Below are 16,379 nucleotides of genomic sequence, written 5' to 3'. Positions count from 1 at the left end.
GCGCTTGGCAGTGCACGGCCGGATGCCCGTGTTGGGGAGGGGACGTGGTGTGGCTGCAGCAGGAGGGACGGGACACTGGGAGTGACTTGGGACCTGAGCTGGTCTCCCGGAGACCGCCTGGATCTGGTGTGCCTGACCTTGAATCCTTCCACATTCGCCCTTTCCAGCTGATCTGGAAATACTGAGAGTGCACTCTCAATATTGAACTAGTTACAGTGCTGGGATAATTACCTGGAGAGAATAAAGAGGGGAGAAATGCCCCAGGAGCCAGGAGAGCAGCCAGGGACAGGCGGACAGGGTGTCAGTGGATTCGGAGCTGGGGAAGGAGGCACCCAGTGCCATGAGAGCTGTGAGGAGGACGGGGAGCTGGGCCCTGTCGTGCTGCCAGGAGCCAGGCAGACGCTCCAGGCAGGCGGGAGACATGCCACGGCCCTACCAGCTGTTTCTCTAGGCAGGAGAGGCTGGAAAGGCACGTCTGAGAGCAGCCGAATGTAGCCAGTAGGAAGTGGGGGAGCAGGCTGAGGCCTTAACCAGGGACGACTGCTGATGGAGCAGGGGAGGAGGTACAGGGGATGGGGGTCCAAGGGAAATGGGGTGCTCTCTTGCTAAGAGCAGGAGCCTGGGCGTGTGTGAGGCCCTGGAATGTCAGCCAGAGTGTGGTCCCCTACCTCTGCCCTCCCCGTGCACACGCAGTCAGCGATGCTTTGCTGTGCGCTTGTGGAGGGCAAGCCGAAGCTGGAGGAGGCTGGCAGATTGAGCGCTGAGCTGTTGGAGAAAGCCAGAAGGCCTTTGTGGTGTGGCCTCCTCGTCTGTGTGAGTGCGGGGAGCTCGGATACTGTGATGGCCCAGGTCCTGCAGCACAACTGTCCTGGCACCGGTGGCCGAGGGAGCTAGGGCAGCCACGTGTGATTTTAGCAGGTGTGTCCCTAGAGCCGTCTCCCTCCTTGTCCTCGTCTGAGTTTGCTGTCGTCCTGTCACTAGAGCTGGACTTGAGGCCTGGGTCTGCCACCCAGCCAGGGCAGTGCTATGCAGTGGATCCTTTGGGCTGCTCTGGTCACTGGGTCATGGTCACTGAGGTGTAGCTGAACCCAGGGACTCGGAGCGTGGCATCAGGACCTGGTTGCCTTCCTGGTCTCTCAGATGTAGCCTGTGTAGTGGAGGTGCCCGCGGGCCTGGGGCCATGTGGGGGCTGCCAGCCTCTCCAGAGCTTACCTCCTCTTGGGTTCAAGGGCAGGAGGGAGTGGAGAACAATGGCAGGATTCCCAGGGAGGAACCCAGTGGATCTCATTGGCTGTATTTGGTCACATGCCTACTGCTGCACCTGTCATTATGCTTAAAACAATGCAGCGTTGTGATTGGCCGGGCGGAGTCCCACCCAGCCTCCAGGACTGATCTCAGAAATGGTGGCTCCCTGAAGATAATATGGGAGAACAGAGCTCCTCCCGAAGTCCCTTGGCTTTTTTCCACCAAAGTTCCAGTTTTCCCTGTCAGCTTAGGAGCAAGACAGTTGTTGGCTGCGGCTCGTTAAACTGAAATCATTAACGATGCATAGAGGTTTGTGACCTTGCTGATCTCAGGGCTCCTGGATTGAGGTGACGTCTGTGTTTGACTAACTCATGTAAGAAGCTTGCAAATGATTCATGCCTCATATTGAAAATCCTAATCTTGCTACGTGTTAACTTTGTTTTGGCTGTCGACAAACACTGCTGATTGCTCTTGCCGTGAGGTTACATGACTGCCCTGCCTTCAGTTCCATGCCTGAAAAGCAGAGTAGTGAAATGACTTAGACCCACATGGTGGTTCTTAGTGGGCCTGCCAGGGCCTCCATGCAAAAGACAGCCTGTGTGTGTTTGACAGAAGCGCCCTTTGCACACTCAGTCTGCGCCCTTTGACCTCTCCTGTCATTGTTGTCAGGTCTGCAACAAAATCATCTTTCTCATGAGCTTTGTGGGCAACTGTGGCACGTTCACAAGAGGCTACCGCGCCATGGTGCTGGACGTGGAGTTCCTGTACCACCTGTTGTACCTGCTCATCTGTGCCATGGGGCTCTTCGTGCACGAATTCTTCTACAGCCTGCTGGTGAGTACCTGAGCCGGGATGTGTGCAGGTGCACAGCTGGGCTTGTGCTGTGTGTGCCTACCCCAGGCCTTCTCTTCAGCGGGGATGGCATGCCTGGCCCTGCAAGATGGAGGCCCCACTCCCTCAGCCGTCAGAGGCTTGGAGAGGGAAGTGCAGGCAACAGGCCTGCCGCCGGCCTCCCGGAGGCCACACGCATGCTGCCCGTCACCTCCCTCGCTGCAGGAGGACCCGCCCTTGGCCTGGCTCACATATCCCTTCCCTTCATTTCATAGAGTCAGCCTCGCGTCCCCAGGGCAGTGCGTGGGGACCATCGTGTAACTGTCCTCACAGGGTTGCGTTCTCCGTGCACACTTGCAGTGACTGACTGAGCCCCGGGACAGTGGTGCAGTGGGCTTTCTGGTCCAGGAGACCTTTCCCGTGGAAGGTGTTGTGTTCCTCCGGAGCCAAGCGGTTTGCATGCTGAGGGTCCGTAGGGTGGGCTTTCTGCCTCCCCCTCCTAAGCAGGGGTGCTAGTTCCAGGTGCAGTGGCAGGTGTCCGGAGCGTGCAGGAGCCTCGGCCTGCGGAGCTGTAGATCAGAAACATTGGCTCGTACCCACAGAAAATGCAGGGAGCAGAGCCGACCTGTGTGCTAGCAGAAGCGTGAAAGACTGTGAACAGCAAAGCGTCCTGGAGGGTCAGGGACAATCAGGACTGGGAGTGTGGAAGAGGGATGAACACAAAAGGCAGGGCGGCAAAGGCTCTTGGGGAGGTGCTGTTCATGTGGATTCTGGACAGTTTAGTTAACTGCCTCATGCCTCAGTTTCCCCATCTACAAAATGAGACAGGCGTATCCCCCCATGGGGCTGCTGTAGGAGCTACAAAGAGCTGTTAGGTCAGGGCCTCAGAGCTGTGTCCACTGTCCTCGTCTTCCTGTATTCCCTCCCCTGCCCGAGACAGTGTGAGGAGGTAGCCAGCATTCGCTCGTCCTTTTAGTGGTGAGTGTCACTGGGCTTCGGGGACTCATTGTAGAACAGGTCTGGCTGTCCTTTGAGGTCAGGATTTACTTGGACTTGCCATTGTGTGGCCTGTTCTGGTCCCTGTGATCCCGTGTCCATGTCTGAGAGTTGTGGCACATGGTCATGTCCACAGTGCCGTGTCCTCCCTCAGCAGGGCTCAGGGGTTCTCTGTGCCCACTGCAGGGTGTCCATTCCGAAAGATCAGACAGCGCTGCCTCCCTGGTGGAGAGCTGGACTCGTGCTCAGTCTGCTCTCAGTCACTGCGGTGCCAGCCGAGGCAGGCGCCAGGGGCAGGGGAGCATGGTGATGAGCCTGCTCCCTGCCCTCCCCACCAGCACGGTCTGCAACACAGCGGTCACCCTTTCTCTTGGCTCCGTCTCCACCCCTCACGGCCCCCTTGGAGCTAAATGCCACCTTCCTGTCCACTGAGGAAGCTGGGACTCAGGTCATCCAGTCAGCGGTGGCCAAGCAGAAGGGCAACTCCCGTCCGAGGACATCTAAGCCTGGTGAAACCACGACTCCCCGTGCAGCTCAGGTCCCTGCCCCCAGACCCCTCCCCGTGCCCAGAGAGGGAAGAGAACTCGTGGCCCAGGCACTCCCTGAGTGCACTTCACTTTTGGAGAACAGACAGGATCAGAACAGAGAACTGGTCCAGGTGGTGCCTAGATGCCCCTCGTGTGTGCTCCTGGGGTGTCTCCACCTTCGTGCCTGTCTGTGCAGTGCTGAATGTGGCTGGTGACAGCTGCAAAGTGGCCACAACGGCTGGGCCTGGGGCTGGGGCTGGGTCAGGCCAAAGCCAGGACCCTGGAACTCCATCCGAATTGCCCCTGTGGGTGGCAGGGGCCCTAGCTCTGTGGCCGTCTTCCACTGCTTTCCCCAGGCACACTAGCAGGGAGCTGGATTGGAAGTGCAGCCACCGAGCCTTGAGCGCGTGCTCATGAGGGAGGCCGTGCCACGTCTCAGCCGTGACTTGCTGTGCCGTAATGCTGGGACTGTTCGTGGTGTCACTGTCAGGAATCACCAACCAGTGAAGTCTCTGGTTTGTAGTCATGGAGCACATGCACTTGGCCTTCGTAATCTGTGGTGGCTCTGAGTCCTGCTGCCTGTTGAGCTGCTGGAAAATTTTTAACCAACGATAACAGCCGTGCTTAGGCCTTTGTACTCTTTCCCCGACGCGTGGCTGCTCTTCACCCCCTCTGACGACCCCCTCTACCCAGAGCCCTCCCAGTCCTGCTCAGCTTGGTGTCAGGGTGGTGGGAAGTTAACTGAGGGGAGAATGATCTCAGATAGTAAAACGCGGACTTGGACCCACAGACAGCTGGCCCCGTCCACTCATTGTGGGGGTAAGGAAACCGGGCCCCGCAGTGGGCATCTGGCTTCATCCCATCTCAGCAGATTCAGGGGTCAGGACCCAGCCTGTGGGAGAGGACTAGATGTCTTCCAGAAGCCAGATTGCAGGCTAGCTTCCGAGGGGCAGATGGGCTCACTGCCCTGGCTTCATCGTTGCACAAGTCCTGCGTACTGATCCATAAAAATAGGGGTGGCCATTTAGCCTAGTGGTTAAGGCACCCGAGTCCCACATCCAAATGCCTGGGTTTGATTCCGGGCTCTGGCTCCTGAGTGCAGCTTCCCACCACTGCAGACGCTGGGAGGCAGCAGTGGTGACTGAGGTAGCTGGGGTGCTGACCACCACGTGGGAGACCTGCATTGTGGGAGACCTGCATTGAGTTTCCAGTTGCTGGATCTTGGCTTTGGCCCTGGACCAGCCCTGGGTACTGAGGATGGGAGCACACATGTTCTTTCTCTTTCTCTTCCCCCTCTCCTCCCCCCACCCCGCCCCGATAAATAAATAAATAATAATTACAATTTAAGAAAGTAAAAACCAGCCTCCAGGCCTGAGAGTGACCCCAGACAGCTCTCCCCCATTGCTCCTTACCATCCCCCGCCCCGGCAGAAATCTCACCCTGGGCCTGGGGCCCACCCCTCCCTCCGCCCTGCTTCTTCCCCCAGGGAGCCTCCATGTGCCATGAAGCTAAGTGCTTGCAAAGAGTAGGTCCAGCAGAGGGCAAGCCCAGACTGTGGGCCTGATGGGGACTGCGGGGATCTCCCTTACTAGGGGAGGGGGCTAGGAGTTTGGGCTCCCTGGTGTGTCCACCACACAGGCCCCTGCTGTGTGCTAGTCATGTGCCCCTCCTGCCCAGTGTCTTCATCAGAAGTCGGTGGTGATGCCCACGGCACTAACACACAAGTGCCCCTCTGTATTCAGCCGTCTGTGCGTTTCTTCTTGATGAGTCTACAGGTGAGGAAATGGGCTGCGAGGGAGCGGGCAGCCCCGGCCCTGTCTCCGGAGCCTCTACAGCTGAGCTGTGACGCTCTGCCGAGTCTCTCTGGCTGGTTGGGATGTCTGCCTTCCCCAGGAGAACTTGGGCTGCGGGAGCAGGCGCATGGCCCTTCACCGGCACTGGGTCGGCCTGTCCTCGGTGTGTGTGGGCAGAGACCCTGGCACTGCCTCTTCCTTTGGTCTCTGGAACTCGTCTGCCTGGTGGGGTCTCTCCCATCTCCAGGACCTGCAGGCTGCTGCGAGTGTTACCTGAAGTCGCGCCTGTGTCCTGCTCCCCCTCCCCTGTTTATATTTCTGATTTTTGCCAGACCTGTTTTCGCTGCTGGACAGGAAGCCGGGTGCCTCCTGGGTGACTCCCAGGAGGGCGGGCAGCCTGTCAACCGGCGGCTTGTTGTGTGGTACTGACGCGTATCAAATGAGAGGCATCTTAAAAACCACCTTGTCACCTTGTCGTCCTTCTGTTTCTAAAGCTCTTTGATTTAGTATACAGAGAAGAGACTTTGCTCAACGTCATCAAGAGTGTCACCCGCAATGGCCGCTCCATCATTCTGACGGCAGTGCTGGCTCTGATCCTGGTCTACCTGTTCTCCATTGTGGGCTACCTCTTCTTCAAGGATGACTTCATCCTGGAGGTAGACAGGTTACCCAACGAGACAGCTCTCCCAGGTGGGTATGCAATCTTGATTCTCCTGCTTTTCAAAGAGTATTTCCTGATTATGACGGAATTGAAGAAAATGGTGATGTTAGCAGTGTAGCCATTCCCCTGTTGTATTTCTTGTCACACATAGCACGCAGTGGCTGGGACCTGGTTCCCACTTGGTTCAGAGGGCAGTGCAGTGTATCAGAGGCTGAGGGCGAGTGGCCAGGTGTCCCATCCAGCTGGTCACTCATGGCTTTTTAAACTAGTGCCACTCAACTTTGTCACAGAGCAGGGGGACCGTAAGTAGATACTGAAAGCGAGAGGAGTGTACATTGGTAAATCCACTCGCAGAAATGTAACCTTAAACACAGACTGCTGACTCTGCACGTGGAAACAGACATGTTTGGGAGGATGCGCATGGTGGGACGAAATTGGGAACAGTCTCCGTGTCAGGGGCTGTTCCACAGAGTGCGGTAATCCCATGGCATGGAGTGCCCAGTCTGGTGTGCATCTCCACAGACACGCATGCCGACCTACCCAGAAGGTGGAGTAGAATCACTGCAGTAGGGTCTTTAAAACCATCTGGATGGAGCCAGCGCTGCGATGCTGTGGGCAGAGCCAGCACTGGCAACGCTGGCGTCCCGTATCGGAGTGCTGGTTTGAGTTCTAGCTGCTCTGCTTCCAGTCCAGCCCCTGCTGATACGTTTGGGAAAGCAGTGGATGATGGCTCCTGCACATGGGCCCCTGCCACCCATGCGGGAGATCTGGATGGAGTTCCTGGATCCTGGCCTTGACCTGGCCCAGACCTGGGTATTGCGGCTGTTTGGGGAGTGAACCAGCAATGACAGATCCCTTTTTCTCTGTCCTGTATGTTTATGTGCCTGCCTGCCCCTCCCCCCCCCCTTTCTCTCTCTCTCTCTCTCTCTCTCTCTCTCTCTCTCTCTCTCTATATATATATATATATATATATATATGGCTTTTTCAAATTCTCTGTCACTTTGAAATTAACACATCTTTAAAAATATGAATGAATATATCCCAAATTGCTGGCAGTGCTGTCTCTGGGGCTTGATTACAGGTACAGGTTTTACCGTGAGCTTCTGCCATGTGTACACAGAGCACGAGCAGAAGATGCTGGAGCCCCGAGGGGTGGTTAGGACGGCTGGCACTCCCCAGGGAAGTGCTCCCGGCTCTGCATCTGACATCTGAGTCTGGAGAAAGCACAGGGCATGGCGGGCTGAGCCAGGCAGGCTCTGTCTCCCCCTCCCAGAGGCGGTCACGGCCTGTAAACTCGAACCGCCAGGTTGATGCCAGGTTAGACTTGGGATCCGAACTGGGCTGGGCCAGGACGCTGTACAGGGCCCAGCGGTGCCACTGCTCCTCACGCACCCTGGTGTCGGTCCTGCTGGGGTCTGTGCCGTCAGCCGTGGTTGTCTTGCAAGCTGGAGAGGTGCCATGAAGTGCAGTATTTCTGGCAGGCTTAAGTGACACGTCACTGTGGGGAAGTGTACGTCACCCCTCTGCTGTGGGCTTCCGTGTTTGTGTGAAGAGTTGTCTCATCAGCCGTGAACTGGGTGCTTCACACATGCTAGCCATGCGCGCCAGGCTGCCATCACCTGCCATTTGCTTCTCCCTCCCAGAGTCCGGCGAGAGCCTGGCGAGCGACTTCCTGTACTCTGACGTGTGTCGGGTGGAGACAGGGGGCAACTGCTCCTCCCTGGAGCCCGGGGAAGGTAGGACCTCCCGCGTGGCCCCCACTTAGATGAGCAGGCGGTGCTAGAAGCAGATAAGAGCAGCATCCAGCCGGGAGCAGGAAGGGGGGCGGGGGGGGGGAGTAGCTAGCAGCTGCTCAGTGGGTCGTTCCTGTGCTCAGTGAGGCCCGCTCTTGCCTGCGGCTGTGGCGTCCTGTCCACACAGTGATGAGGGAGGCAGCTGGGCAAACAGGGACTCCCTCCCGGGAGGAAGCTGCCGGCTGCGACTGGCAGTGTGTGCGGGGGAAGGGTCACCCTGGTGTCACCTAAGCTGAAGCGGAGGAGCCATGGCCAAGGAGGAAGGTGGAGTTGCAGGTGCAGGCAGCAGCGTATCCGAAGGCTTCGTCCATAGCTGGGATGAGAACTGAGGACCCCGAGGAGACAGGCGGCGTCTCGGAGCGCACAAGGGAGGGCAGCACTTCCCAGGCTCGGGAGGCAGTGGTGCGAACAGAATGGCCTCAGGCGGCCTTGCTTTCAAGGGAGACGTTTGACCCTGGGCCTGGCAGGCAGCTGGTGATGGCGCGCGGGGAGGTGGGGGGTGCTTCCGGCCCGGCCCGCAGTCCTGCGGCACGTGGGGGTGTCCTTGCCGCCTCTGAGCCGTGACTGCCGTGTTGCAGAGCTCATCCCCGTCGGGGAGACGGAGCAGGACGAGGAGCACACGTGCGAGACGCTGCTGATGTGCATCGTCACTGTGCTGAGCCACGGGCTGCGGAGTGGGGGCGGCGTGGGCGACGTGCTCAGGAAGCCGTCCAAAGAGGTATCCTCGGCCCCAGGGGAGGGCGGGGTGGGGCCAGCAGGGGCTGACAGACGCAGGGGCTGGCGGAACCTGCAAGTCGGGGCTTCTCCTGTCCCTGCACCAGGTGCAGTCCACACAGGGCGGCGGGGTGGGGCGGGGTGGGGGGTGGCTGCAGACTTCGTGGCCCTTCGGGGCGACCCCATTTCTACGGTCCTCCCAGGTGAGTCCTGTGCACCTGGGGAGTTCAAATGCAGGCCGAGGTGTGAAAAGAGGCACTGAGACCGTTTTCAATGTGTCACCTGCTCTAAAACCCTTCTGTGTTGACAGTGGTGCCCTGGGGTGGGCAGGCGTGAGGGTGCCCCCCCCCAGCGCATACCCCCCCTCGCCCTCCCAGGAGCCCCTCTTTGCCGCGAGAGTGATCTACGACCTCCTGTTCTTCTTCATGGTCATCATCATCGTCCTCAACCTGATTTTCGGGGTCATCATTGACACCTTTGCCGACCTGAGGAGCGAGAAGCAGAAGAAAGAGGAGATCTTGAAGACCACCTGCTTCATCTGCGGTCAGTGTGTGCGTGCTGCTGCTCCCACCCCTCCCGTCCCTGCCTGGCACGCAGTAGGCCATCGCCTCTGCTCTGGCAGGGCTGACGGCTCTGGGCAGCTTGCTCTCAGGAGCGACGTGACCACACAAGTTCAGAACCAGTGCCTCGCAGGCCGGCCGGCCCGCCGGTGGGCAGCCTGAGCGTGCCTTGCCCCATTCTCAGAGAACTGCAGGGGCGAGCTCTCCTCCAGCCCTGGCCTGCGCATCAGGCCTGCATGGACAAGATGAGGCCCCGGAGCTGGTTGTAGAGTTGAGAGCTGGTGCTCAGGCAGCAGCCCCGGGTCCTGACGGCTTCCGCCCTGCGTGGCCACGTGGCCGCGGGTCTGTCACTTGCCTTCTCTGACCGTTTTCCTCACCTGTAGCACAGGTGCAGTAAGAGACACTTCGCATTCTCGTGAGAATTAGGGCCAGAGAACTTACTAACAGTCGTAGCATAGAGCTACAGGAACACCCGTGGTCACCTGGAATGCCAGCATGCAAGTAGACGCAGGCCAGCTGGGTGGAGAGCTAGGCACCAGGTGGTCATTTCAGGATTACTCAGGAAGTAGTCAGTACATGGAGGAGTTCCTTCTTGGTGTGTGCATTTTCAGATGAGCATTTTCCACTTCCAGACTTAAATCCTGTCCTCTTTGGCCCCTGTGAAAGCTTTCCAAGCATTCTGCTGGGGATTTCAGGTTGCAGGGCAGGCGGGGGCAGCGTGAGGCGTCTGTGCCCGCGCCCTCGGCTCCCCGGACTCCGGCCCTGGCGTCTTGGCTTTGTCGTGCCCGTGCTCTGTGTGTCTGAGCAGTCTGAGTGTGAGCGGCTCACATGACGCCGTTTACATCTTCTCACGTGTGCACAGTGCAGCTGTCGCCGCCGGGAAACTGACACGGGCTCGGGACTAGCGTCTGAGCCGCAGGCCTCACTCCCACGTCTCCCTCACCCAGCCGTCCTCTCACAGCCCCCATGGGCACGGGGGCGAGCTCAGGGGCTGCGCTGTGCCCTGATGTTGGGTGCATTGGAGTTTGCTCGTGGTGGCAGAGGGCAGAGTGTTTCCTGTGGGAATGCGCTGGGCCTGTTGTGCGTTCTGTGGAGAGGCCCGGGACGCCAGCCCACCTCACACCTGGTGATGCCACCTTGGAGAGGGTCTGACGCCAGGCCTGCACTGGGACGTGACTTGGGGTGGGGAGAGGGATCTGTGGGCGCCCCGAACGCTTGCTGTTGCCAGTGCTGAACTTGCTCGCTGCAGTCGGCATCCATCTGTGACTCGGCTGTCGACTAACGATGCTTATGGCGCATTGTTCCTCCTGCAGTTGTTAGCTGGCTTTTTATTTTAAGGAAAAACGTCGTTGTTTGCATTTGTAACAGCATGGACTCACGGGATTCTGCTTTATTTCGTTGGTTCTGATCCAGTGCTGACGTAATTTGTTGTCTCAGACCACACTCAGTATGGCCGTGAGAGCCCCTCCATCTCACGTTCTGCCACCGTCATTTTCTGTGACTTGCTTGCTTTTTGGGCCAAGACAGTCCCAGCCCAGACTCTCCTCTCACCTTTGGTGACCCAGCCCGCCTGGGACCTGGGTGCCAGGTGTGCCGGCACTGCCAGGGCTTGCGAGGGCCCCAGCCGGGGGCAGAGGCCTGTGTGTGCATGTGTGTGTGTGTTCACACACACCTGTGTTAACGTTGTGTCTGTGTGTGCGTGTGGACAAGGTGAGTTCATGTCGATGGCTCCAGCGCCAGTCCCTGATGTGCTGCCGTGCGCCTCTCAGGAGGGGAGGAGTCTGTGTGTGTTATCCACGGTATGTCTGTGTGCTTGCTCGGTCCTAGAGAGGGTGGGAACTCACTTCAGGGTCGCTCAGCAGGCCTCTGCAAGAGATAAACCCGCCAGGTAGAGTCCCAGGCGTTCCCCGCGTCTGTCTGGGCGGGCAGCAGGAGTGGGGAGCCGGCCTTCTCTGGTTGCCTGCCAGGTGGCAGGCTTCTCACTGGCTGACAGCTGAGGCAGGCAGGGGTGACGCAGCACCTGGTGAGTGGCAGAGGTGGGAGTCGGCCTCCAGCCAAACGGACTTGCCTGTTGTCATGGCGCCGTCCGGACAGGGATGCGTTTGTGAGGCCAGCAGAGCCCACGTGGTTGTAAAGCGGGAGGGAGACCGTGGCCGCCTCCTGGGGGCGGTGCCGAGGGCGTGGTTTCTGTGCCCGGGCTGCTCACGTGGGGCCTCGGGTTTTGTGTGTCTTTTTAGGCCTGGAAAGAGACAAGTTTGACAATAAGACGGTCACTTTCGAGGAGCACATCAAAGAGGAGCACAACATGTGGCACTACCTGTGCTTCATCGTCCTGGTGAAGGTGAAGGACTCCACCGAGTACACAGGGCCCGAGAGCTACGTGGCCGAGATGATCAAGGTGAGTGGGAGCAACCACCCGGCGCAGGTGTGGGCACTGCCATTTCTGCTCGGCTCAGAGCGTGGTCCCGGCGCCGAGGGCAGCTTCAAGGTGGAAACAGGCCCTTCCCAGGGGGTGGTACTGCCCCCTGACCTCCGGGTGCTCCGCCCTGGAGCATGAGCAGGGCCTGGAGGAAGCCACCTGCCCTCCTCAGGCCAGGCTGCATTTCTCCTCCTGACGCCCCCGCGCTGTTCTGCAAGGAGCACTCCAGTGTCTACCAACGCAGGTGCGAGTTGGCCTCCCCCAGCATTGGTCAGCGTGGCCTCCACCATGCGTCCCACAGGCACTTTGTGACTCCTAGGAAGAGACCCTGTGCTGGAGGAGCCAAGTCCCACTTCATCTTCCTGTTGGGGGGCGGGGTGCCTGCGGGCTGTCAGCCCCTCGCCTGGGGTTCTGGGAAGGCAGCCAGCGTGTGCTGGCACGTCCCAGACCGGGTGCCTCTGAGTTCCTTGCACGTGATGCAGTGGGAGGCATGAGCACCAGCGCACCCTGGGCAAGGTGGGCGTGAGCTTCCAAGAAGGCCGCGGTGATTCACTGCCTCCGCTTCCTCCCGCTGCCCTGGACGGGAGTGCTCGTCAGGCTTCCCCGAGCCAGCCCTTCCGCAGGTCCATGCCCAGGAGAGTCTCTCCAGGCTTGTCCTGCCGTGCTCCCTGAGGCCAGGTGTGTTCCTGTAAGTGTCGCCATTCACGTGCCAGGTGCAGGAGTGCGTCTCATGCCCTGCCTGCAGTCCCGTTGTCAGCCGGGCCCCCGTCTGGTTGTGTGCGACTCAGCTGTTAGCAGCTGTGTGGGTCATCCGGGAGCCTTGTGAAAATTCACGTCCTGGCTCAGAGTCTGCAGCAGCCGTGGGTGCCTGCATCCCCTTTGAGAAGTAAGGCTGCAGCCAGAGGGATTAGCGGCCAGGCCCGTTAGGTGCGAGCGTAGAAGTCGTCCTGACTCTGTCTGTGTGTTCAGTCCTCTTCTGCTTCTGAAATTCTTTGCCGTCCAGTCCTGTAGCCGCCATTAGGACCAGGTAGGGACCAGAGAAAGAAGAGAGCGTGCACCTGACTGACTCGCAAGGGGGCGGAAGGGGGAGGTGACGACACGGAGCCTGAGAGCAGCGGAGGGGAGACAGAGATGCCGTCTGCAATGAGATGGCCGCTGGGAGCAGCTTGGCGGGGCTGAGCCAGGGAGCGGGGCTGACGCCAGGACTCAGGCCCTGGGAGCTGTGCTGCTGATCTGGGCCCCTGGTTGTCACAGGCGCCCGTGGCAGTCCTGGGGCCCTTCCTGCCTCTGCATGTCCCCTGGTGCCAGGTTAGTGCCTGGCTGTGCAGTCACAGCCCGGCCACTCTGTGGGTCACAGAGACTACAGGAAGTCCTGTGAGTGGTCACCTGATGAGGATTACGGACTCGGTGACCTGTGTCCTGCCCCGGACCCAGCCAGGCCACCAGCACCCTGTCCTTCCCCATCGGCCTCATTCACCAATTGTCTGAGACTTACTAAGAGAAAGCCCCAAACCAGTAGCGTATTCTGAACTCTGAATGTCACAGTTGCCAAGCAGCTCAGGGAAGCGTGACACACAACTCCGCCCAGCCAGAAGCAGGGCGTGACCCTTGCCAGGACTCGTCCAGGATCCTGTGATACCAGCGTGCAGGCTGCGTGAGCCTTAGCATAGTGGCAAAGCATTTGCAGTTCACCCATGCGCAGGCTCCCTTGGGCCGTAAACACTCTTGGTGACTTGTGGTGCGCAGTGCAGCCTGAGCGCCATGCACGGAGCTGTTAGACGCTGCCCTGCGAGGGAACAGTCTGCTCCTGTTCAGTACACAGTTTGTTAAAAATATCCTCCATCCACGGTTGGTTAAATCCGCACAAGAGGAACCCAAGAAAGGACATGGAGGGCAGTCGCAGGCATCTAGGCCTGGAGCCACAGGAGTCCCTACCAGGTGCCTAAAGAGAGTTCCACCCACAGGGGGGCAGGGAGGGGCTTGGGTGCTCATCTGACTCCTGCAGCAGGGCCAGAGCCCCAGGGGTCCACAGAGCTGCGGCGGAGCTCGACTTGGACCCTGCCTGGAGTGCCCCTGGGAAACAGGCAGAGCGGCCGGGTCTCCCGGGCCTTCTTGCCAAGGGGGAGACCTCCCACCCACCGCTTCTGCAGGCGCAAGTCCAGCCATCGTTCTGTGGAGGGAGGGGCCTGCCTGTACCTGTGCCCCAGGTGGGCAGTGCTGGCACACACACTCTCCCTGGTTCCTTCTGGAGCTGTCCTGCCGCCGTGGTGACAGCTCTTCTCTCTCCCGCTGGAGATGGTGTGTTTCTCGCCGGCCCTGAAGGAACTCCCAAGAACCCCTCGGGCCCTGCTGTGGGTGCGGTGGCTGCTGTCTGTGCAGACCCCACGGAACGTGCAGTCTCCTCTACGCTCTGCTTTCACTGGAGGTGGGACATCTCTGGGAAGCCAGCCTGGTGCCCACCAGTGTGAAGTGTGAGGTTCAGCCCTGCTCCCTCCTGGCCCGTCAACCTGGGCAGATGGGATGTTGCTGACCCAAGTGCCCCATGTGCACACTCGTGGGTGGGACACGTGAGAGCCACGAGTGAGACCTGGTGGGTAAAACGTACTGGAGTCCAGTCGTGGATTGAGAATACTCTGAGCAAAACCATGTGCTGAACAGGAACAGACTTCCTTCCTCCTCATTGTTCCCTGAGCACCTGCAGGCAGGTGTTTGCATAGCATTTCCATTGCAGTGGGTAGTCCTGCCATCTGGAGAGGAGCAAGGTCGCCGAGAGGTGCTGGGCTGGGTGCAGGTGCAGCCAGCCGGGGCCTGGCAGTGGCCTTGGCAGCGGTGGCGTTTCCTGTAGCTCCAGGACCACGAGAGGCCCAGGCCCTCAGACATGAGATGGCCATCTCAACCCTAAGAACTTCCTCCTGTGGAAAATCCCTCTGTCTTCCTCTCTCGAAACTATAAATCTTTCGGTGACCTTAACTTTTGAGGTTACAGTTCTTTCTCTGGTGAGTTGGTCGCAGATTCTTGTAAAGTCCAGCCACAGGTTTTGTTTTGCTTTCATGGCCCAGTTATGGCCTCACTCGGTTTTGGGAGCGGGAGCCTGCGTTCAGCGGATCACAGCCGAACGGTCGCGGATATCGTGAGATTACACTTGGGTCCCTGGCAGCTCTGTGCCTTGGCCCAGGCACCTGCTGGCGGGCGGTGCTGGGACTCGCAGGCCAGAGGAACTATAATGTAGAGTGCCGGGAGGACACTGGACACAGGACGGGCGCAGCCTCGCGCTGCTCATTCAGGCCCCAGCCGGCTGCGCTCCCAGAGCACTGTCACTGTCGGCTGACCACGCCTGACCCCGGCTTTCAGGAGAAAACCCTCTCCTTTTCCCGCAGGGACTTGGATCTTGGTGCTGTCGGAGTTTTGCTGATAGCCTTTTGCAGTGAGCATGCGTCGCTCAACCTTGATAGGCACGTACACTTTCACAGTAACGGATGTGTCACTCAGCCCTTTTTTGAGGGATTTTAGCACTGTTTGGCTGCATTTCTCCTGCTGTAGATGACAACTTAAAGGGATGTATTTGTGTGAATACGTAGGAAATTCATCCTGAGTGCTGAGGGTTTGGACACCGCACCAGCAGGGGCGCGGTGCAGGCCAGAGCAAGGGCGCAGCTGTGCAGGTCCAGGGCAGGAGGCTGTCGTCCTCAAAAGCTACAAACTCGGGAAACTGAAAGGGGAGGCTGCTGAAGATGAATCGGTAACTGAAACCTAAGGCCTCTCTTTGGCGAACGAAATACAGACTTCATTTCCAGCCCATGGACTTCTGCCTCGCTGCCCTGAGTCTGGAACGACACACATAAGGCAGGGGATCAGGTAGACGGCTGGCCGCCCACACTGCAGGCCCCCGGGAGCTCAGGCTGCTCCGTGGCTTGTCTTTGCTGGGACAGCACGTTCACCAACTGCTCACACGGAGGGTAAGACGGGGGGAGAGCCTACTGCACCGTAGGGGCCGAGCAGCCGAGAGTGCACCAGCATGCAGTTTTAGAAGGAGCAGGCTGAGCTGACTGGATGTTAGCTGCTAAGAGGTTGTGTTCAGGTTCTCCGTGTGGAATAATCCCCTTAGCTGTCACTGCAGTATAGTTGGCAGCACTCTCGGCATTCATACCAACAGGTCATACAGGCCACACAGCCGGAGCAGAGGGGCTGCGTCAGAGCCTGACCACACGTGCAGGTGTGGCCGCCAGCAGGGTGGCCTCCGTGGAGGCACTCGCAGCCCTCCCTGTCACACGCTGCGGCCACTGGTCCGGCTGCATCTGGCTTTTCTGACCAGGCTGGCTCATCCCCTCGCCCCCACCCCCCCCAGCAGTGCTGGAGCTGCTGACTGTGGAGGAGGTCAGCTGAGAAAGGCCGCACGGGGCAGGGAGCAGAGGGAAGAGCTAAGCTGGAAATCAGCAGGACAGCCCCGTGGCGAGGTGTTGAATCCTGGTGGATGAGGGTTTCGTTCTCAGCTCTGCCCCCAGCACAGCGCCACTCCTAAAAGTGCACGAGAAGTGGAATTAAAAGATGTGTATTTTGGTGCAAAAAATGATTTAAACCCATGCATGGTTTTTTCTCAATATGCATTTCCATCAGCTGCCTGAAGACCTCGTACGCATGAATTTCAAACATTTTCTGACCAAAATAAACATCTCTGAGTTGCATTATGCAGCAGCCGTTGCGAAGTCTCCTCATGCTGCAGAGGGTGGTGGAAAGGGCGTGAGCGCTCCTGAGAGTGGCTCGTGAATGCCTGTTCACCTGAGGTTGCTGAAGTCAGGTAACTGCTGGGCCCTCACCTAAGCCTGACACGGGCGGCCTGTCTC

General features: G+C 59.1%; 1 protein-coding gene across 11 annotated transcripts in view; it reads left to right on the top strand.

The window, feature by feature from the left end:
• The window catches only part of ITPR1 (inositol 1,4,5-trisphosphate receptor type 1), a 299,108-nt gene that overhangs the window by 268,982 nt on the left and 13,747 nt on the right, over positions 1-16,379 (top strand). For all 11 annotated transcript variants that reach the window (XM_070050022.1, XM_070050021.1, XM_070050014.1 and 8 more), the window contains 6 exons: positions 1,915-2,079; positions 5,887-6,082; positions 7,697-7,789; positions 8,425-8,564; positions 8,938-9,103; positions 11,358-11,518. In XM_070050022.1, the coding sequence (XP_069906123.1) occupies positions 1,915-2,079; positions 5,887-6,082; positions 7,697-7,789; positions 8,425-8,564; positions 8,938-9,103; positions 11,358-11,518 (921 nt within the window). The remainder of the gene's footprint in view (positions 1-1,914; positions 2,080-5,886; positions 6,083-7,696; positions 7,790-8,424; positions 8,565-8,937; positions 9,104-11,357; positions 11,519-16,379) is intronic.

Source organism: Oryctolagus cuniculus, chromosome 10, assembly GCF_964237555.1.
Source record: "Oryctolagus cuniculus chromosome 10, mOryCun1.1, whole genome shotgun sequence".
Classification (NCBI taxonomy): Eukaryota; Metazoa; Chordata; class Mammalia; order Lagomorpha; family Leporidae; genus Oryctolagus; species Oryctolagus cuniculus.
The sequence above is the reverse complement of the archived record's forward strand: the minus strand, read 5'-3'. Positions and strand labels throughout refer to the sequence as shown.